Source organism: Cetorhinus maximus, chromosome 26 (assembly GCF_964194155.1).
Source record: "Cetorhinus maximus chromosome 26, sCetMax3.hap1.1, whole genome shotgun sequence".
In the NCBI taxonomy this organism is placed as follows: domain Eukaryota; kingdom Metazoa; phylum Chordata; class Chondrichthyes; order Lamniformes; family Cetorhinidae; genus Cetorhinus; species Cetorhinus maximus.
The window spans coordinates 1,704,903-1,728,192 of NC_135904.1; the positions used below are offsets into that span (position 1 = coordinate 1,704,903).

Consider the following 23,290-nt stretch of genomic DNA (forward strand, 5'->3'; position numbering starts at 1 on the left):
TGGTTGATTATAAAAGTAATGGAAGAGATTTCACATGGATTCACTACCTTTATTACCAGGGATGAAATGGCCATGGTTAGGAAGAGAGACATGAAAAGCTATGGGTTTTTTTGCTGTTGCAAAAAAGTGACCTGATCGAGAAACAAAATACTGCAGATGTTGGAAATCTGAAATAAAAACAGAAAATGCTGGAAATTCTCAACAGGTCAGGTAGTGTCTGTGGACAGAGGAACAGAGTTAACTTTTCAGGTTCGTGACCTCTCATCAAATTGAAAAAGCCAGTTCAATGGTTTAGATCATATTTAATTGACATTGTTGGTAGGTGAAATGTGTGACACTGCAAAGCTCCAGAATCTTTATTGCGTCACGGTGTGTGGGTGTCATTGGCAAGACTAGCATTTATTGCCCACCCCTAATTTCCCTCGGAGAAGCTCTTTCTAAGCCATATTCTTGAATACAACTGAGTGCTTTGCTAGGCTGTTTCAGACGACACTTAAGAGTCGAGCACATTGCTCTGGGTCTGGAGTCATGTACATGTCAGACCGGTAAGGATGGCAGATCTCTTTCTCTAAAGGACACTAGTGAGATTGGCTCCAATAGTTTCATGGTCACTGTTACTAGCTTTTTATTCCAGATCTTTCTAATTATCTGAATTTAAATACCCTGCCCGCCATCCCTTGCCATGCTGGGATTTGAACTCATGTCCCTGGACCATAAGTCCAGGTCTCTGAATTATTAACCATTATGCTACCATACTTTACATATATTCATAAGTAATGATTTATTAATTTCAAGAAAGAAAGAAAAGACTTATATTTATATGACGTTTTTCATGACCACTGGACATCTCAAAGTACTCAACAGCCAATGAAGTACATTTTGAAGTGTAGCCACTATTGGAATATAGGAAATGCAGTGGGTCATTATGAGTAATTGGAGAGCTTAGTGCACTATTTGCATAGTGTCCAAACCCAATTTTACAGTTACCTAGCCCTGTGTAACATCTTTTGTAAGAAAAGAAAGATTATCTCAATATGTATCCTCAAAGAAACTAGTGAGAATTAACCTCCCATCCCAGGATTATGTGAGTACTGTAGTTGTTTTATAATTTCACTGTGCAAATCTGAAGCTCACCAAAACGGACTTGCCAGTTACTAATATTACTATTCCATTTGTCTTAAATGTGAATTAAACTGTTAAGCATTATAAAGCGGAAGTGATTGTAGCCTTTGTGTCTGACCTTGCATGTCTCCAGGAATGTTTGAATGAAAGAACGCTATCTGTTTAATACCATCTCCACTGTCTCCATCAGTGTCTGCTGCTGCTTATAGTGCGAGATCCTCTCAAGGTTAGACTCAATGACATTAGTGCAACAGAGTTGGATTCAGCCTTTTGAAGTGAATGTATTATTAATGTCTCTTTGTGAGACAGGTGCCATTCTCTTGGGAATAGGCCAGACCGATTTACATATAGTTCACACTATTACACCATCATCTTAATGGGGAGAAAAAAAGTTTTTAAAAAAACTGCAAATGCAAAAAGTCCAAAATGAAATTTTTTTAAAAGCTAGAAATTCAAAGCAGCTCTTTTAGAATCTGTTAAAAGAAAAGAAAGACTTGCATTGATATAATCATCTTTCACAACCCCGGGATGTCCCAAATTACAACAATTGGGATACTTTGGATTCTAGTCACTATTGTAGTGTAGAGAACACCACAGCCAATTTGCAAATAGCAAGCTCCCTCAAACAGCAATGAGATAATGACCAAGTATTACCTCGGACAGAAACATTTCATTAAAATTTGGACCAGGTCTCTGCCCAAAGCAGTGATCAATCGTTGTTTCATATGCTGAAGGGTCAGTTCTGGATTTCCAGCATTTTGTGTTTTTATTGAGAGGATGGAATACAACCTGGAAACATTTCCTGCAGCTCTATTATCTGCAAATGCAGCATTTTCCTCATTTTTACATTTTGGTTAGGAATTGGAGAGGTGGGCACATATGTGCGAGGCTGCTTCCCCACTTGGAGGACTGAGGGGAAGCTGAAAGGCAAGTTTATTCTGCCCAGTTTTGTCTCACCTCAGCACAGACTGCAATTGCTAAGAGGTGGCAGAATGGTTTAAAATGTAGAGAAGCCAGAAAGGAAAATCTAAATAAATGTATAACAAAAATTAAAAATTGGGGGAAAAAGTCTTTACTCATACCTAATCAAATGACTCAAAACCTGAGTTTCCAATTGTTTAGTCATCCATCAGGTTGTTTTGTGGGTGAAGCCAATTTGCTCCCCATCACAATGTGTCCAACCTTCGGCTGGGATTTAATTGGAGAACTGGCGGGTGGAGGCCTGATGAAATTAAGTGCCTTACAGGTACTTAACTGGCCAGTATTGGCCTTCCCTGTGATTTAGGACTGCGTGGGTGGAAACCCCACCCCTGAGAGCTGCTGAACAATCAGATGCCAGCAGCTCCCCATTACTGGCAGCAGTGGCTGCTGGCAGTAATGCTGTAAGGGCTTCACCAGGGATCATGGCTGGATCCCTGGATTCAGTGAGTGAGGTGGGATTTGGGTTCATGGTGAGGATGTCATTGGAGAGGTTGGGGGTGGATGGGTGGTCAGAGGCAAAGACAGGTTGGCTTTCAGCGGGCCCCTCGATTGGGCACTGAGTGCCCATGAATGAAGGCTCCCTCCTACAAGGCCTGAGACAAACCCGACAGGGGGAGCAGCGTGACTCCCATTTAACCCAATGATTCCAGTGGGTTTGGGGATATTTGGTGTCAAGTGGTTCATTAATGGATCTAATTGACATCATGATGCAAGCAGGCGAGTTGGGCACAACAGCCCTTTCCCACCTCTGACTTAATGGCGGGAGGTTTTCCCGCTGCTGGCAGACTGATGTGCGGCCTCCTGCCTGATTTAGCGTGCCCGGCTGCCGTGTTTCCTGCCACAATGGGCTGGATTAAATTCTGCCTTCTCTCTGCGTGTTGAGTAACATTGCAAGGCCCTAAAGTGCCATGGATGGTGTGAACTTCATGTCCGTCCACAGTCGATGATGCAGATCATGTCCCAAATCCCTGGGGTGGGTGCTTCATCTGGCTCAGTCCGCCAGCTGATTTTAGGGGGGCGTCCAACTGCCCCAGCAAGCCCTTCCTCGACCAAAGAAATTCTGGTATGTTTTTCTTTACTGTTAGGTGATCAACATGCGGGCAGTCTAAAGACAACAGATCCTACCTGGGGGCCTCAGCAGTAACAAGGCCACCTCTTAGATGGTGTGAGCCCAACCGAGGCATTTCAAGGACAGAATTGATTAAGTAATTGGTTTAGACCTGGCCTTGATGTAGGTGAGCATGGATAGAAGATCCATCCTGGACCCTCTATAAAAAGCCAGTACAAATGGTGTGGGTTTCTGCTGTATCCTGGATCGACTCCAAATTCCTGGTCATCTGGGTGATATCAGGCTCTCCGTCCTCAGTGGTTTCAGGACTTTATATATTACACTAAAATGTGTTGATTCCTGGGGCTTTTGCAGTGATTTTCAGGCCCAGCTCCCACGCCAAAAATTGAAAAGGATTCACTATCTTCCCTGGATCTGCAGCCTTTGAATTTAAGAGTGCATTGACTTTAGCCCAGCTGAATCAATCACTGTGGCTGTACTGTGACTTAATTGCTTTTTCGTGGCAAAATACCTACTGTGATAGCGCTCTCGCCTCTGAGTCAGAAGGTTGAGGGTTCAAATCCCACTGTAGGACTTGAGCACAAACACTAAGGCTGCCACTCCAGTGCAGTATTGAGCAGTGCTACACATTGGAGGTGCCAGACGAGATGTAAACTGAGGACATGTCTGCTCTCTTGGGGACATCAAAGGTCCATGGCTATCTAAGAGGAAACAGAGATAAATGGATCAGTTTCATGTTGGCAAACTGTAATGAGTGGAGTACCACAGGGATCAGTGCTAGAGCCACAGTTACTTATAATCTACTGTATATTGATGACTTAAAGGAACTAACTGTATTGTAGCCAAATTTGATACAAAGATAGGTAGGGAAGCAAGTTGTGAGGAGGATACAAAGAATTTGCAAAGGGATACAGATGGGCTAAGTGAGTGGGCAAAAATTTGGCTGATGGAATATAATGTGGGGAAATGTGAGGTTTCTACTTTGGCAGGAAGAATTGAAAAGCAGAATATTATTTACATGGATAGAGATTGCAGAATGCTGCAGTTGAGGGATCTAGGTATCTTTGCACATGAATCACTAAAAATTAGCATCCAGGTACAGCAATCAATTAGGAAGGCATATGGATTGTTGGCCTTTATTGCAGGGAGGATAGAACATAAAAGTAGGGAAGTCTTGTTACAACTGTACATGGCATTGATGAGACTGTACATAGAGTATTGTGTACAGTTTTGGTTTCCTTACTTAAGGAGAGGTTTACTTGCATTAGAAGAAGTTCAGAGAAGATTCACTGGACTGATTCCTGGGATGAAGGGGTTGTCTAATGAGGAAAGGTTGAGCAGGTTGGGCCTTTTGTGTATAGAAGAATGAGAATTGATCTTCTATATTTTAATAAGATTCTGAGGGGGCTTGACAGGGTAGATGCTGAGAGGGTTACCCTTTTGAGGTAATCTAGAACCAGGGGAACAGTTTAAAAATAAGGGGTCTCCGATTTAAGAGGGAGATGAGGAAGAATTTCTTCCCTGCGGGTTGAGCATCTTTAGAATTCTCTTCCACAGACAGTGGAGATTAGGTCATTGAATATATTCAAAGCTAAGTTATACAGATTTTTGATCTACAAGGGAGTCGACGGTTATGGGGGTGGGGTCAGGCAGGAAAGTGGAATTCAGGCCACAATCAGATCAGCCATGATCTTATTGAATGGCAGAGCAGGCTCGATGGGCCGAATTGCCTACTCCTGCTCCTAATTCTTATGATGTTATGATCTTATTTCGTAGAAGAGCAGGGAAGTTTTTCCCGGTACCCTGATCAATATTTACCTCTCAATCATCACCAAAACAGATTATCAAGTCATTATCACTCAGCTATTTGTGGAAACTTGCTGTGCTCAAATTAGTTGTTGGGTTTCCCACATTAGGAGAGTGATGTCACTTCAAAAATATTAATTGGTTGTAAAATGCTTTTATACATCCAGTGTTTGTTAAAGGCACTACATAAATGCAAGTCTTTCATTCTATTACACCACATCAAGACAATTTACCTGAGCTGACAGATTAGTTCCTCACTAGAGGAGGAAGTGCATTCACCAAACTACTCACTGATATTGAACCTTTGAATTTTTGTGTTAAACATTATCCAATTAGAAACAGATTACAATATAATGCGATTCATTTTACTTGCTGATTTGAGGAACCAGTCCTGCACGACTCATCTGATTGTGATTTGTGTTTGAACTTCCTTCAACCTTAGTTAACTAACTTTGCTAGTTCTTTGAGCTACTTGGAATAAAAACTCGATTAGCAATGGAAATACACAGATCACAAATCAACAAACATCTGCCTGGGGGAGTTCTCAGAGCCCTGTTCAAAAGTGATTTGGATAATATCAAATTGTAAATGATATCAACGTAATTATGACACTAATTTATTTGGCCAGTATGAAGGGAAGGGAAGGGTGCATTCAAAGGAATCTGAAAAAAATTATCAGATGGGCTTAAGGAATGGCCCATCTCCTGAGACAGCACTTTCCAAACTCACGACCACTACCATCTAGAAGGACAAGGGCAGCAGATACATGGGAACACCACCACCTGCAAGTTCCCCTCTGAGCCACTCACCATTCTGACTTGGAAATATATCGCCGTTCCTTCACACTCGCTTGGTCAAAATCCTGAAACTCCCTCCCCAACAGCACTGTGGGTGTACCTACACCACAGGGACTGCAGCGGTTCAAGATCACCTTTATCTTCACAGCTCACCATCACCTTCTCAAGGGCAATTGGGGTTGGGCAATAAATGCTGGCCTAGCCAGAAACACCCACATCCGATAAAATGAATTAAAAAAACCTAAATCTATAGGAAAATATTATATGTACATTGTTAGGCATAGTGTACACATTGATGAAGAACATAACAACAGATTAGTGCACATCAAGCCACTTATGTAGCAGCTTTAATGTCATAAAATGACAGAAGTTTGGAATGAAACATCTCCAGTTATTTTATTACAACCTAAAATGAATTATTGATTAAAGCTACATTTGAAATATTTTGTGCTGGAGAGGGTTCAGAAAAGAATCAATCTTCTAAGGATAATGCTAAGAACTGGGGAGGGAGTCATCCTTTGTCAAAATTGATCTGGGTGTGGTGTCAGCGGTATTCTTCCATCTGCGTAAGGCAATGGACATACAGCAAATCAAATCCGTTGGCGATGGGATAGCTTCATATGGTGCACGGTTGCTGATGGCTGAAGAGACTAATGCTTGGGAGGCAGGTTCTGCCACAAGTGCTGCATGTGAAGTGGTTCTCGAGTGTCGTTGTGGGTTGTTTTTGGTGTTGGCCCTTGTCAAGTTGCTGTAGCCACTCAGTGTCGTGGTGGAGCTTGCAGATACCTGAATTGGGAATGTGTCCTGTTCTGAGCACCAACATCGTTTACCTCAGTTAACGCAAAGTTCAAGAAATTTAAGAAAATAGGAATATTACGTTAATTTTTTTTCTAACTGCCATGAACATTTTTATTAGAAAACCATTGACACATAAATCATAAGGTAATTTTAATCAACTTTCGTGGATTCTGGTACAAATCTAAATACCGTGCCATTTGTTATCTAATAACTGAAATGATTTAATTGTGAAAAGCATTGAACAATTGTGAAGGTTATTATATTTATCAAACAGGTTTTATTTCACTCGCAATGAGACACGTGCTTCTGTATAAAGGGAGAAACTTCCTTCATTTTATAGGCTAATGTGGCCTGGTCCAAGTATTTCAATAGTTGTCACACATAGCAACATGGTAAATTGGTCTTTCAGATTTCCTCAGTTCGATATTTCTGATGATTGTTATCACACAAAACCAGAGAAGTTCCTAACTCCCCTCGTGGACCTGGTGTGAAGCATGCAAAAGGAATTGTCATGAAGAGATTAATGTCTATAATGTTATTGGAAATTATTTTTTAAAATAGAGTTTAGTGGTGTCTGTGCCTGTGTGTGTATGCATGTGTTTTAATTGGATTAAAGCCAGCTGGTCTAGAGGCTTTGATATATAGAAAGAAATAGGTTTGAGATGGTAATTAGATAAACATGGGGAAGTTTAGAAACGTAGGTGTCAAGGGGGCAATTTGCATTTCAAAAGAATGGGTGAAATCTTGTACCTAGCTAGAAGACACCAAGCAATGTGTTTATGTTTTTAACTAATAAAATTGGTGGAATGAAAGGATGTTATTGTTAGAAGAGGTAAAATGAAAAGCCTAGTGATACAATGGAAAATTTACATTCCCTTTGTATGCTGATCCCTTTAAATGTAGGCAACTCTTCAAATTAGGAAGTTCCGTCTGTTTCCAATTTCCCACCCTTGACAATTCTACCCTGCTGCTGGCGAGTCTCATGTGCTTGTCCTTCACCGGGGCCTGACAGAACTCTCAACCTCCAAAAGCAAGGCCCCTGATTGACTTGCCTGTAAGTTGCTGCGCTGGCAGTCCAAACCTGGAGGATGGATCCCACTGCTGCCTCCTACCTGCAGTGCAGGCTTCCTGATGTTGAAACCTGATGCCTAACATCTGTCCCTCCTCAGACTTCATCATTTATGTATAGGTCAGTAGTGCTGCATGTGAGGTGGCAAACTTGAAAAGCAGATGCTTCTGAATTTAACCCCATGTTCATGGCCTCATCTTACTGAACCACTATCTACAGCACATGCCTATACCTATTTTACCTACCACTTGTGATGCCATGGCATACAAGGCTATGGGCCTAGTGCTGTAAAATTGGATTAGAATAGTTAGGTACTTGTTTGACCGGTGCAGACTTGATGGGCTGAAGGGCCTTTTTCTGTGCTGTAGACCCCTATGACTCTCTATTTTTAATATTATAAAGTACAGAGATTGGGAACGGGGAGGAGGCAAGAAAAGTGGAAAATATGTGATAGGATGGAATGGAGGTGTGATTTAAATGACACAAGGGATGGTGGAACAGGGCAAAAAGGGGTAGTAATGGGACGTGAAGAAATTAAAGATGGGCTAGAGGAGGTGTAAATGGCAACAGCAGAAACAATATCCGCACCTGCTGTCTGAAAATTATGCAAGCAGTGGTTATGATCTGAAGTCACTGAACTAGAAGTTAAGTCTGGAAAGCTGTAAAGTAGATATTTGAAAGGAGCAGCTGTTCCTTAAGTGTTCCAATGAAGCTAAATGGAAAATGTAGGAGGCTTAAGTAAAGGCATCAAAGTGTCAGAGTGAATTGAAATGGCATGCAAGCAGAAATTCAGGGTCATACTTGCAGACTAAATGGAGGTATTTAGCAAAGCAGTAGCCTAAGCTTTGTTTCCTCCAATGGAGAGGAGATTGCATCATCTGCAACAGATACAATATACTATATTGAAAGTACAAATAAATCACCGGTTCATCTGGAAGTTGTGTTTGGGGTCCTGGATGGTGGGAAGGAAGGAGATGAAAGGGTATATTTTGCATCTCCTGTTCTTGCATGGGGAGTTGGAAAGGGGAGGGGTTGTTGAGTGTTACTGAGGAGTGGACCGGGATACTGCAGAGGCAATAGTCCCTTTGGAACACAGAGGGGAGGGGAGGGGCAGATGTGTTTTGTGGTGATGTTGCACCAGAAATGCTGGAAATGATGGAAGCTGATCCATTGAATTTGGGGGCTGGTGGGTGGAAGAAAAGGCAGAGACGAAAGCTATTGGAGGTAGGGGAAGTGGGGAAAGCAGAAGTGTGGAAGATGGGATGGTCGTGGTTGAGGGCCCTGTCGACCATGATGGGGAGGATTCCTTGTTTGAAGAAAAAGGAAGATATATCAGTAACATTCAAGTGGAAGGCGGCATCATCAGAACAGATGTGATGGAGGTAGAGAAAATAGGAGAATGGAATGGAGTCTGGAGAGAAAATGAGCTATAAGTGTAATCAAGGTAGCTGTGGGAGTCAGTGCGCTTAAGATAGATGAAAACTGCACCTCTGTCTGTTAAGAAAATTCTTCATTGACTTATCATTCGATAGTGCAGTAAGTTTTCATTCTTGGAAATGGACATTTTGCATTAATAATTATGTAGCATTTGCTCCAAAGGTTAGTGGTGTGTCAATTACCTCCTTTAAACAAGAGCTGGTTAGAACTGCGATTGGAGTTTACAGGGAGAGGTATTGATTATCAACTCCTTTAGAGAGGAAATGTTCCTGTACTGCTGGACTGCAGATGGATCCTGTGTAATGCAACTTGTCAGACTTGAATAGTGCAGATTCTAAGACTGGATTAGAAATCACGTTGTGCTCTCATAGTAATTGGTAACATTCATATGATGTTCCTTTGCCTGCAGTTTTAACAAAAACAAACCCGTTAGATTTAGCTTGACTGCTTTCAAGGATCGAGAGCAATTTCAGCTTTATTGCTGAATTCCCCTACCTCCAATAGCTTACTGTCATCCTCCTCGGGAGGTTGTGTCTGTGTCTCTTGTGCATCTGGATGGCTGGAAGTTCTGCTGCAACAGGGGATATAAGGAGGAGCAGGATTCATGGAAGAGATTCTTCTTTAGCCAGTACTCGGTTGGATAGCTGGCTCCTTTACTACACTACAGCACTGCCTATTTCTCTGTCTGATGAGGTCATTCTCAGCCCTCCAGATGCTGTCTCCTTTTTGCACGTCAACAACAGCAATCAATATCATTATACCTTTGATTACAGTCATAGCTCAATGTAAATGCACTTTATATAATTGGTCCATTATAATTTAAAGATAATTTCATGAAGTTGTGAAGCTTAAAGCAAATTCTGCACTGTTTATTCACTTATAAATCAGAATTAACCAGCTTTTCTAGCAGCCTTGGGGCATCCTTCTTGGCTCTTTCAAACATTCACATCTTCGTCACCTTTCTAATCAACCACTGGAAAAAAAACACAATGTATCCTCTTTCTGTCATCCTGTAAAACTGACATAAACCTTCAGTAAACTGTAATGAACCCAGTGCCAGAGAAGGATACACACCTGGAACGAAAGGCCAAACTTGACCCTAAGCCGTGATTGGAGTGTAAATCTAAGCCAGGTCAGAAACTTCCACAAAGAGTTACAAAGTGGTCAGAGATCCAGTCTTCCATAAGCTTTGATCAAAGCTTAACTTTCTAATACAATCTAGAAATCCTGTCTTCTAAAGGGCGGTAGTTTGGAGAGGAAGGATGGGGTGGTTGGGGGAGTGGTGACGTTGGGGAGGGTGCAGTGCGGTGGCTATGTGAAGAAACCCACTATGATTTTGTGAAAGGATCTGTTTATGGAAGGAAGCAGTGAAAAGGCTTAAACAATAAGTTCCACATCAAGGAAACTGAATGATCGATCAGAATGAGAGCTCCTGATTTTTATAGCAACATCTGATTAATATTCTCATCTGGAAGATTACCATGAGATCCAGCACCTCAACTCTCAAAGTGAAAGAAATTTTTGTTTGGACCTCAAAACTCAAACTAAAATCTATTTGTTTTTTTTTATTGTTTATGTTGTATTTTGACCCATGTCATAAATAGTATTTGCTAGTTTTTATTCTAGATAAGAATTAAGAAGAAAGAATCTGGATTCATACAGCATCTTTCACAATCTCAGGACATCTGTGCTTTATAACAGATAAAATATGTTTGAAGTGTAGTCACTTTTGTAATGTAGGAAAAACAGCAATAAATTTGGACACAGCAAGCTTCCTCAAACAACTGTGTGATAATGACAATCAGTTTTAATCATGTTGGTTGAGGGAAGTGGAAGGGCGCTGGAGGAGAATGCTCCTGTCTTTTTTTTGATCTTTTACATCCACTTGAGAGGGCAGACAGTGCCTCATGGTTAACATCTCACCTACAATCCATAACCACAGGGAATATTTTTACTCTTTGATATTGTGTGTGTGTGTGTGTATATATATATATATATATATATATATGTGGAATACTAACTGTACCAAATGTTAATTATTTAGTATGACTGCTTCTGCTAACAGTAATCTGAAGTTGCTTGGTGTTTTTAGGGTATAGTATCCCAGGCCCAACCATCTTTAGCTGCTTCATCAATGACTTTCCTTCATCATAAGGTCAGATATGGGGATGTTTGCTGACGATTTCACAGTCCAGGACAAAACAGCCCACCTGACTGGAACCCCATCCACCACCTGAAACATTCACTAGGTCCACAACTGACACACAGTGGCAGCAATACATCGACAAGATGCATCGTAGCAACTCACTAAGGCTCCTTCAACAGCACCCTCCAAACTTATGACCTCTACCACCAAGAAGGACAAGGGCAGCAGACAGATGGGAACACAACCAGCTGCAAGTTCCCCTCCAAGCCACACACCATCCTGCCTTGTAAATATATCGTTGTTCCTTCACTATTACTGGGTCAAAAATCCTGTAACTCCCTTGCCAATAGCACTGTGGGTGTTTCTATAACATATGGACTACAATGGTTCAAGAAGACACCTCACCACCACCTTCTTCAGGGTAATTAGGTATGGGCAATGAAAGCTGGCCTAGCCAGCAACGCTCACACCTGTTGGTAGTTATGTGGGGGCATAGTTTTTGATTAGCATCTTCTCTTTCTGAATATTTTATAATGTATTCCTGTAAATAAAAATGTTTCGGAATACGTGTTATTTATTAGTTTAATGAGTTGCTCTTATTTGCAACTTAGCCCTGAACGTTTGACTGGAGAGTGTGGCAGTGGGAAATCTAGTAATATGGTGGCACTTTGCTGTAGTTAATAGCAGTGACATGGAGAAATTATATTGCACCATTTTATTTAAGCCATCCTATGACCATGCATAAAAAAAAATTACTTTTGCTTCAAGTGACAATGCATTGCACACTTACAGACGCTGGACTTGCTCCTGAGTTTAGAAGCCTTGCATGGCAGATTTATCATGTTTATATGGAGGAATGCACAAGTCCAGTATTGATACTGCTTCTTATTACAGTCCAAATGAAAATTCAAGTTGAATTGAGAACACCTTGATGCAAAAGTTTCATGGCAATTATTTTGCCTTTGCAAGTTCCCTGACAAACCTTCTGCAGAGATTTAAAAAATAACTGCAAATTTTGGAAATCCAGAATTAAACCAGAAAACGATGGAACTATGCATCATCGGAGAAGAGGAGGGGAAGAACTTACTCGTGCAGTGAGTGGTAATGATCTGGAACTCACTGCCTACGAGGGTGCTGGAAGCGGAGGTGATCAATGATTGATAAAGAAAATTGGATGGGCACTTGAGGGAAATAAATTTGCAGGATCACGGGGATAAAGCAGGGGAATGGGACTTATTGGATTGCGCTACAAAGAACTGGCATAGACCTGATGAAACGGAGCATGAAAAACCCCATTTCCTGTTGGATTTTACACTATTACTCTTCAAAGGTTTCTGAGATGAGGCATCAAAAATGTAATTATGTGTTCTACAACACAATAACTTCAGACATGGTAATCAAAATCCTCCAGAATATATAGCCAGCAAGGCTTTTTAAGAACTTTATTTTTTACCAAGTCAGAGGAGAGATTGGAAGGAGATACTGAAAGGCTGGAAGAGCTATCTCTCTCTCTCTCTCACTCTCACACTCTCATTTGGGAATAAAACGTGGAAATCTGCTCCATACAACTGGGCCCAGGGAGACAACTGAACAAAATGGCTGTAAAATGAAATTACAGCATCAAGACCAGCCAAAAGACAAGTAACCACATATTCCTTTGTTTATACTCTTCACAAACTATAAAATATCTTTAAGTCTATCCTCTGATTCTACCATCTGTATTAGTGTGTGTGTATGATTGGTAGTCGTGATTTACCTAGTTTTTTTAAATTCGGGAAGTAGTTTCAATAAACTTATCTCGTTCTTTGACCTAGATTGAGAAAACCTGTCTAAATTAATTCTTTATACTCTGCAGGTGTGCACTGTGGGACTCCTGTGGTATTGGCAAATGCACATCAAACTCCTGCTACAGCAGACTTGGAGTGGTAAATTAGGGGAGTCAATTTTTATCCCTCCTCATCATGCTCATAACAAGGTGTAAACACTTAGTCAGAGCAGTTCTGATGAAGCATCTACATGTGAAATGTTAAACCATCTTCTTTCTTTACAGTCATTTGCCCAACCTGTTGTATATTTCCAACATCTTCTGTTTTTATTTCATGTTTTCAGTAAGGTTTTCAGACTGGCTGATACTGCACAGAAGCTCCCAGCCGCAATGAGTGAAAGGGGCCGTGTGTACTATTTCCTGGCCTGAAGATTCCTATGAGATTCTGGTGCTTAGCTCTTGTATCCAGTGGGTTCTCATGTCCACATTCCAGGTTCCATCACATTTTCCCATATAATCCCATTCATCTCCACATGATTTACTTCCTACTTTTTCACAGAGGGAGCAGCAACCACAGATGCCATTTGCATTCCACACTGTTCTGGAGTTTCAATACCCGCTTGGAGAGCAGTGCAAAGTTTGCCGAGTTGCACCATTCGTTAGCAACATGAAGAGGGCCATGACACCAGTACTGGAAGTTGGCACTAACAAGTCAGCAACCATATCACTGCAAAAGCCATTTATGTATTAAGGGGTTAACTTCTGCTGGTTTTATAATGAGCACGAGGTTCAGGCACAGGTGAGTATCTGAAGTTAGTGCTAAATGGTATCAAGTCTACCTGCATTTCACTATAACTCATACTGTTAATATTACTCAGTGTTATCTTCGAGTTAATCTATGTTCTTATGTGTTTTCACCAATTGCTCACTCAGTAAAATAACTGTTTCATTATATTGATGTGTTTAATCTTTTCATCTTACAGTAAGGAATAAACCAAATATACTATCAGTAACAAAGCTATGCCTATGATATTATTCACTTGAGAGGATAAAACCAGTTGAACTATGGTTGGCTAAAGTAAAGAAACTTGGCACTTTGGCCTAAAGATTGGATGACACCACACCCACATTTTGGTTGTTAAATCGACGCCTGACCCTCCGATATGGTGGGAAGAAGCTCAGGCTCATTACGAGCTGAGCAGCCAAAGAAAAGGCCTCCAGAGTTGATGCTTGAAATGGGCATTAACACCTTTGCAAAGAAGCCTGTGTCTGAGGCCCCCTCTGCAATATTGACAGAGCTGAACCATATCAGCCAAAATTTCTTAAGATGAAAATAAGTTTAGATCTACGGTGAGAGTGGATGGATGGATGAATGAGTGAGTGAAATATCTGTGAGAATATGTGACTATATGAGCAAATAAATCTATATGTATACATACAATGTGTTAGGGATCCGTGCATGCTTGTTTTATATTTAAGCCTAGGATAAGCTTCTGACCACTTACTCCCATCATCACTAAGACAGCTTATTTCCACCTCCATTACATCTCCTTATGTCCCTGCCTCAGTTTATTTTCTGCTGAAGCCCTCAACCATACCTTTGTTACCTCTGGATTTGACTATTCCAGCACACTCCTGTCCAGCCCTCTATCTTCCACCCTCCCTAAACTTAAAGCTCGTCCAAAACTTTGCTGTCTGCATCCAAACTCGCATCAAGTCCCATTCACCTTTGTGCTCACTGACCCACATTGGCTTTTGATTAAACAATGCCTCAATTTTAAAATTCTCATCCTTGGTTTCAAATCACCCCTCCCTATGTTTCGAACCTCTTCCAGCCCTACAATCCTCTAATATATCTGTTCTTTACTTCTGGTCTCTTGTATATCATTATTGGTGGCCGTGCCTCCAGCCGCCAAGGCCCTAAGCTCTGGAATTCCCTCCCTAAACCTCTCTGCCTCTCCACCCTTCTTCCTTCCTTTAAGATGCTCCGTGAAACCTTATATCTCCTTATGTGCCTTGGCATCAAATTTTGTCCTGAGACTGTTCCTGTGAAGTGCCTTGGGATGTTTTACCATATTAGAGGTGCTACATGAATGCTATTTGTTTTTGTTGGTCATCCCGTGGAGAATGTTTACAATGCAATATATTTAATGTTAGATGCAGCATGGGCTCTGCAGGTGTGTCACAGCCTTCTTTCCCATCACAAATGTAACTAAATCTTGTGCTGGGAGATAGCATTGTGACACAGCTCCCATTTCCTTTGCTGGATACAGTAAAGGGATCAACTTCTGATTTTAAAAATGTGCATTATTCATGGAAAGGTTATTATGCATGAATTTGTTTTTATTTCTGAGAAAGTTGACATTGATTATTATTTAAATGATGGGTCATATGCATGAAAATTATCTTCCACAAAATAGCAATTTTCGATATCAAGGTGACATATTATTAATGCAAAGAGTTTTCATTCAACATTAGCCTGCAACATGCACCATATATACCCTGGAAAAGTCGATCTTGTGGAAAAGTCAACCAATCATATTTAGTTTAAAATTTTGTAACTTTTCATAGACCTCGTAAAAGATGACTTTAGCTTTGGCTCAAAACTGATCGGCTTCCCTATTCCCCTCCCCTCCCCATTTTTTTTTATTCATTGAAGGGATGTGGGCTTTGCTGGCTGGGCCAGTATTTATTGCCCATCCCTAATTGCTCTTGAAAAGGTGGTGGTGAGCTGCCTTCTTGAACCGCTGCAGTCCACGTGGTGTAGGTACACCCACAGTGCTGTTACGGAGGGAGTTCCAGGATTTTGACCCAGCGACAGTGAAGGAACGGCGATATATTTCCAAGTCAGGATGGTGAGTGGCTTGGAGGGGAACTTTCAGGTGTTGGTGTTCCCATGTGTCTGTTGCTCTTGTCCTTCTAGCTGATAGCGGTCGTGGGTTTGGAAGGTACTGTCTAAAGAGCCTTGGCGAGTTTCTGCAGTGCATCTTGTAGATGGTGCACACACTGCTGCTACTGTGCGTCGGTGGTGGAGAGAGTGAATGTTCATGGATTGGGTGCCAATCAAGCGAGCTGCTTTGGCCTGGATGGTGTCAATCTTCTTGAGTATTGTTGGAGCTACACTCATCCAGGCAGGGTGGAGAGTATACCATCACACCTCTGACTTGTGCCTTGTAGATTGTGGCTAGGTTTTGGAGAGTCAGGAGGTGGGTTACTCGCTGCAGGATTCCCAGCTTCTGACCTGCTCTTGTAGCCACAGTATTTATATGCTCATCCAGTTCAGTTTCTGGTCAATGATAACCCCCAGGATGTTGATAGATGGGGGATTCAGTGGTGGTAATGCCATTGAATGAATGTCAAGTGCGATGGTCTTCCCCCCATCTCAGCAAAAAAAAAAGCAGCAAGTAGGAGATAATGCCCAGGAAAGCCCTGCTGTCCACCTGCTTGTCCAACAGGAGCTGCTTGAACAAATGCTCCGCTAACATTGCCGTCGCAGACAGCCCAAATCACAGTTCCCCCTGCCCCCTGCCACCACCTGAGGAGGCACAACTCATTCTGCTGATCTCAGCCTATTGCACCAGGGCCCGGAATTAAACAGCACAACTTGACCGACTGCAGCAGATTGGTCCTTGCCAGTGTATGCCCATCTGTGTCATAGCAACAGGCCACCTGGATAGCCAATCCATGTGCAGAATGGGCCCAAATCAAGCACACATGTAAATCCCTTGAAAATATTACTCATATTAAAGCTGAGCCCTTAACTTTTGCCTAAAAGATATGTCTCAAAAATTCGATTTTTACCCGGGTATATATGTTACTGATACAAGACACCATTGTAGATGGTAACTTGATTTCTTGTACTTCAGAAACACAATTTCAACAGTTCACACAAATACAGCTTCATTAAATGAAAATCTTGCATTTATACAGTGCTTAATGACTGCTCTCTTAAAATCCAAAGTGCTTCACAAACAAGGAGGTGCACTAACTGTTGTTATGGAGACAAACATGGCAGCCATTCCACAAACAGCAAGCATAGCGCTGATCAGTTTATCTCTCTTGGTAGTGTTGGTTGAGGGAGGAAAGCTGCTCAGAACATCAGCAAAGCTCCTTTCTCTTTCTTGAATTGTGCCATGTCATCTGCAATGCCCACTGAACCACTCTCGCAGAGAGAGCCACTCTCGCAGAGAGAGCCACTCGCGCCGAGAGAGCCACTCGCGCCGAGAGAGCCACTCGCACAGAGAGAGCCACTCGCACAGAGAGAGGGAGCCTCATTTGAAGGACAATTTTTCCAACAATACAGCATGAAAATATTAGCCTAAGTGATGTGCCCAAATCCTAGAGAGGAACTTGAGCCCACAACCAAATAATGTAACTTAATTAAGGCTTCATTTAAAAGGCAGACTGTGCCATTCTACTGGGGACAACAGACACCATCTGAATGTGATTAAGAACCTTGCCATTTATATCACCTCGTAGAGATGTGACAGTGGCTGGCTTTCCACCTTGTCTCACTTCATGCCCTGTGACCTCCGTTCCTGTCCCTCTCCAACATGTCATGATATCCTTTCTGAAGGAAGGCGTGTAGAATCCATATATAAGAGGATCTGAGCAGGTATGCAGCAAGGCAAATAAAAACAGTACGTGATTGACGTATTCTGGCACATTCTTCAGTATGTCTGGCTTGAACCAGTACCACAGTCCGAGGAGGTAATATGGTGTCCAGCAGATGATGAAGGATGCAACAATGATGATGGTCAGTTTAAGAGTTTTCATTCGTGCCCTCGTTATGTAATCGTTTTGTGTTCTTGCTGCAAAATAAATCTCACTGTAAGTGCCTGAGCCATACAAACTGATAACAGTTGCAATGAGGTCATACACTATAATTAATGTTAACCCACTGATTTCCTGAGCAATTACAGTGCATTAAATACTGGCCTTTCACCCAATCTGCGTGAACAGTTTTATATTTCCTTATTAAAGGACCATTCTTTCTCACTGATCCTTCTTTCAGTTGGTGCCTGACAGTCAATTCATGAAAGAGCCCTGGTGGCCCTGTTACAGTAGAATAACAGACAGTGATGGCATCTCAAGAGCATTCAGCATCTTATCACTGCCTCTGGCACCCAAAACACTGGCCTCTGACTCCCATGGTGCTCCTAGCTTTCTATCTGCTGGAAGCAGTATAGAGATATTTAAATGAGCTTACTATCCATCGGTCTATGAGATCAGCTGATTTAGGTGTTGGTGCACGCAGCCCTGAGGAGCAATGGGCCTAATGGCTTTTTACCAGGACTGCATTCTCTGCCCCATAGTATAGAAAATACAGCTTGAGACAAGCAGATAATCAACATATAATAGAAAAAGAAAGATTTGCAACTTCAGGATGCCAATGAAGTACTTTTATTAGTGTAGTCACTGTTGTCATGAAGACGGTGGCATAGTGGTAATGCCACTGTACAAGTAATTCAAAGACCTTAGCTAATGCTTTGGGGGCAATGGTTCAAGTAGCAGCTGGTGGAGCTTAAATTCAATTAATAAAGCTAGTCTCAGTAATGGGGACCATGAAACTATCATTGATTGTCATAAAGACCCATCTGGTTCACTTATGTCCTTTAGGGAAGGAAATCTACCATCCTTGGTAGACATACCAGGTCTGACCTACATGTGATTCCAGACCTACAGCAATGTGGTTGATTCTTAACTGTCCTCTGAAATGTTTAGTTCAAGGGCAGATAGGGATTGGCCACAAATGTTGGCTTTGTCAGCGACACCCACATCCCATGAATGAATAAAGAAAAGAAAAACAATTTTGCACACAAAATTCGGCAATGGGTCAAAGGGCCTGTTTCTGTGCTGCATAACTCTGATTCTATGACAACAAGCTCTCACAAATAGCAACGGGATAATGACCAGTTTTTTGAGATATTGATTGACGAATAAGTGTTGGCCAGGACAGCAGAGAAAACACCGCCCCCCCCCACCCGCTTTTGTTTGAAATAATGCCAGGGGTCCTTTTATGTCTTCTTCAGGGGGCCTTAGTTTAACACCTCACCTGAAAGTCAGCACGGCCTGGAGTATCAGCCTAGATTTTTGTAATCAGGTCCTGCACTGGGACTTGAACCCACAACCTGACCCAGAGACAACAGTGCTGCTAGCTAGTCTATGGCTGGCACCTAAGAAAGCAACATACAAGGACACGGTTAATGGAGGTGTGCTTGAGGTTAAAGCTTTGCATGCCATGGGCACATATTCAGAAATTGTTGGTGCACTCCCCTTAAATTGCCCCTCATCCATAGAATTGGATGCCTGTAGCACTAAAGTTATAAAACACAATCAGAGAGGACAGAAAGCTGCACGGCCATGGAGCACACACTCAAACCTCACCTCTATTTCCTTTCATCTGCTTTCTGATTTCCCACAGAATCCTGCTGTAACAGATGACCATGACAGTGAGAGGTGTGACATACAGGGTGATGAAGGTGAACATGTTGTAGAAGGTTTCGTGCCAGTGTTCAGTGAAGCTCCCATATGTCACGCACTGGGTGAAGTTCATGCCATGGACATGCCGAACCTGAAAAATGAAGAGCTGAGAAATGGGAAGGGTTGTTATTCTTTGTAAATGCTGCTCTTGACATTAATTGTCTGTGCAGAGTGGATGTTGCTGGAGTAAGTGATAGCATGGGTATGAGCTGTAGTATGTAAGACGAGCTGTAGTACGTAAGAGGATGAGCATGCAGCTTGAATATGGCTGTAATAATGTTAAAAGCTTCTCACCGTACACTGCAGTGTATCCCCTAGATAGCATACCTGAGGAGCAGCTAGGAGCACGCTTGCAATCCATGCTATGGAAAGCATTAATTTATTCCTGTGGCTGGCACTGATAAAGCTGAATGGGTTCAAGATAGCTGAATGACGATCCAAACTGATCACTACCAGGACAAGTGCTGATGCATACATGGCAAATAACTTCAGGAAGTTCAGGGCTTTGCATGCCATGTCACCTGCATACCACTGGATGGTAATATTCCAGACTGTGTCCAGTGGCATCACCAAAACAGTCACTGTTAGGTCAGCGATGGTGAGGCTCAAGATTAGAATCCTGATGTGCGAATTTCTTCTTTTCTTGATGACACTGAGCAGAACGGCTGTGTTGCTGAACATGGACATGGCGAAGAAACAGAATGTCACAATTACACGGGCTCTGGCTGCCACAGTGAACACTGGAGTGATCCAAGGGTCCGGAGGAGTGGGCCTTACATTGAAGAATTCGTACTCTAAAGTATGAACTCCTTCCGACTGACTAGTAGATGCCAATGATTCCGTCATTGTCTGTGGGAGCAAAAGGTACCAGAAGTAACATTTTTATTCTACTCCTATAGCCTCCTGGAACATGAAGCTTTGCACCATGATGACTAAATAGTAAAATTTATTCTCAGTTAAAAATAGCTTGCATTATCTGTTTTTATTTCAGATTTCCAACATCCCTGGTGTTTTACTTTTGTTCAAAACTAATGTTGCTTTGGTGATGTTGGGGTAGGTTTAATGAATTGGTACTTTTGATCCAGAGCAGGAGTGTATGTCAGGTATTTGGGTGCACAGGTCAACTGATCTCTGCATCTGCATTCCCGCTAGGCATTCCTGCTACTAAGGGCTTTAACTCATGAAATCTATTATTCCTTGACAATAACATTACAGAAGTTAGTACTTTTTGTTTATTGAAAATCTTTAGCATTACCTGAGATAGAATATGGTACCTTTAAACTGTTAGGATTTCGGTTTTATAAATTGAGAAAAATAGCCCGTAATTCACCTTTTCTTAGGTTGCATAGTCAAATATCATTCTTACTGGCATCACACTTAAATAGTCCTCCCTCTTCAATTGTTGAGTATTAGCCCTTTCCTTTTCCTTCTGGCCATACAAGGCTGCTGACTTAATGCTGTGGCATCAGATATTATCTTTATATGATAGCCCTCACTCATTGCCTCTGTGGAATTGTATTCATATTAGCACCATTAACAGGTATACAATGGGCTTAAAAACCTTAACAAAACTTAGTAATGCTGCAATAAATCTAAGGTTAGTTACAACAGTAGCACATCATCAAAAGGATCACAGGACGGATTGAAATGATTATATTTGATGAGATAACAAATTGCTATCACATCAAATATAATCATTGAAATCTGTCCTGTGACCCTTTTGATGATGTGCTACTGTTGTAGCTAATCTTAAATTTCTTGCAGCATTAACAATGGATAAAAGCTGCAGTGTTTGACATTGAACTGGGAGCTATGCCACAGTTTGATAGTTAGCTTTCACCAATCAGTATCTTAATGGGATGCTGAAAATCTCACTGTTGTTGCTTGTTGGCCATTGCCGGTCACTGTGGATGCAGTGCTCATTTAAAGATCTGACTGCTCATTGCTACCTTTCCAATGTTGCATCTTCAGGACTTTATATTAAAATTAGAATTTGCACTTGAGAAATTAACATATTGTAACACAATGAACAGAATATGGTTCAGCTGTGTCGAGATCTCTGATCTTTACCATCACCTTTGCTTATTATTTTGTTTGTTTCCTCAACTGTATTGGTCTTGTGGCTTCGAACTGGTTTTTATACAAAATAGAATAAGTGGCTGCAAAATGTAGATAGTCTTGTTCAATAGAATTAGAAATAAGTAACTATTAATGGAGCGCAGTGTATCAAAGCTTAAATCATACAATTTATTTAATTGCTCTTCACTTGCTGATCCAAACACATAATTAAGGGTGAGCCAACACAGTAAGTAATTTTAATGGACATCATTTTGGTGAAGAAAAGAAACACATCTCTGAGAGAAAGCTGTCCTCTTAATTCATTATATACATCATCCAGTGACAAATGGGAAACAATTGAAGTCATGGCATGATAATCATACTCACAACCCTTTCACTACAGCTGTAACTCCTCCCAGTCTGACTATCTTCTTGGCTTGTTAATTATCACACACTGTTAGCTACAGCCAACTAGACAGAATGGTGAAAAACAAGCAGTTAATGTTTATTAAGACAAAGGTTCCAGCTATCCTAAATATACCTATTATTTTCTTTCTAGCACCATACCTTTTGAAGGTAATTTTGCTAACTTCTAAAATCAAGTCGTTACTCTATTAGATTGTTACAATGATTAGTTACAGTATTAGTTAATATCAAACCATTATTAAACTTGAATCACAAATTACGCAAGCTACTTTATTAAATTTATTGAAGCTAGTAGTTGTTACTAGATGATTATTACAGTGAATTGTTAAGAATTAGATAAGTTAGTGTTAGAAAAATCAAAATTAGATACTTTTTAATTGGATTGAATAATCACAGCTATCACATTGCCGGTCACATTATTGATAATTGTAGCAGCAAATTGGTTACTTTATCAGATTATCACAGCTGATAATTACATTTAGATGATTATCACAATGCATAGATACAGCATTAGATCATCACTATGCACAATTGCTGCATTAGATCACAATGCAAATTGCAATGCCAATACAATTACTTACAATGAGAGAACGAACCTTTTCTGGTAGAATTCAAGCACCTAAACTTTTCCCTGTTTCCCCATCCCAATCATGATTTAATTGCCATTGCAAACCAAATGACTCAGAATTCAAGGCTGAGAGTCTCTGATCTGTGAGCCAACCTGCACAGTGTACAGGTTAGAGATTCTAAGAAAAGTTATTTTTATCAGTGAAAGTGTGGACGCAAAAGTCTTTCTGTGCCAGTACAGCCTAGCTCCACCCTCTTCAATGTACAAGCTGTTGCTATGGATAAATTAACACATGAAAAGCCGGGAGGACATTTCTGGTGTTTGATATCAATGTTCTGTGGTCATTTTTTTTTCAAATTCATATGCTCTTTGAATGCTCATTATTATGAAAATTATGTCTGAGGATGTTTTTAATCCAGAAACTCATTTTCTAACATTTGCTTATCCTATCTTGTAACACTGAGCAATACTGAGTAGTACACGTAAACAGTGAAACCTGACACAACAGCATTCTCTCCAGGAAAGGAGCACAAGTGCTCGTGCAGGAATGACAAAATGTGCTCAGAGCCACAAGGGGCTCTAACCAGCAGCCGTGCACCAAACCCAAGACCGGGAGCAACATAATGGCAGCAAAGGGCATATGGCATTTTCCAGAACAGGTAGCAGGTTGGGGCAACCATACAGTCGGCAGGAACTTAGATTTTCCAGCAAGGCAGTGGGTGAGTAGGTATCGTTAAATTAGTGCCAGAGTCACAAGCACTTATT

At 41.3% G+C, this 23,290-nt stretch overlaps 1 protein-coding gene across 8 annotated transcripts; it reads right to left on the minus strand.

Annotated features, from left to right (window-relative positions):
* Nucleotides 1-6,699: 6,699 nt before the first annotated feature.
* LOC144668209 (gonadotropin-releasing hormone II receptor-like) lies at nt 6,700-22,726 on the minus strand. 8 transcript variants are annotated; one of them, XM_078529972.1, is made up of 5 exons: nt 22,539-22,726; nt 21,922-22,002; nt 19,801-20,322; nt 19,378-19,579; nt 6,700-7,055 (listed from the first exon to the last, which is right to left on the minus strand). In XM_078529972.1, the coding sequence occupies exons 3-5, from the start codon at nt 20,317-20,319 to the stop codon at nt 6,979-6,981; spliced, it is 798 nt and encodes a 265-aa protein (XP_078386098.1). In that variant the 5' UTR covers nt 20,320-20,322; nt 21,922-22,002; nt 22,539-22,726; the 3' UTR covers nt 6,700-6,978. The 8 variants fall into 8 exon arrangements, with proteins under 8 accessions (XP_078386098.1, XP_078386093.1, XP_078386092.1 ...); XM_078529967.1 differs by lacking the exon at nt 6,700-7,055 and adding an exon at nt 17,241-17,801 and having other exon boundaries at nt 22,554-22,726; XM_078529966.1 differs by lacking the exon at nt 6,700-7,055 and adding an exon at nt 17,241-17,801 and having other exon boundaries at nt 21,919-22,002; nt 22,554-22,726.
* Between the last annotated feature and the right edge of the window lie 564 nt (nt 22,727-23,290).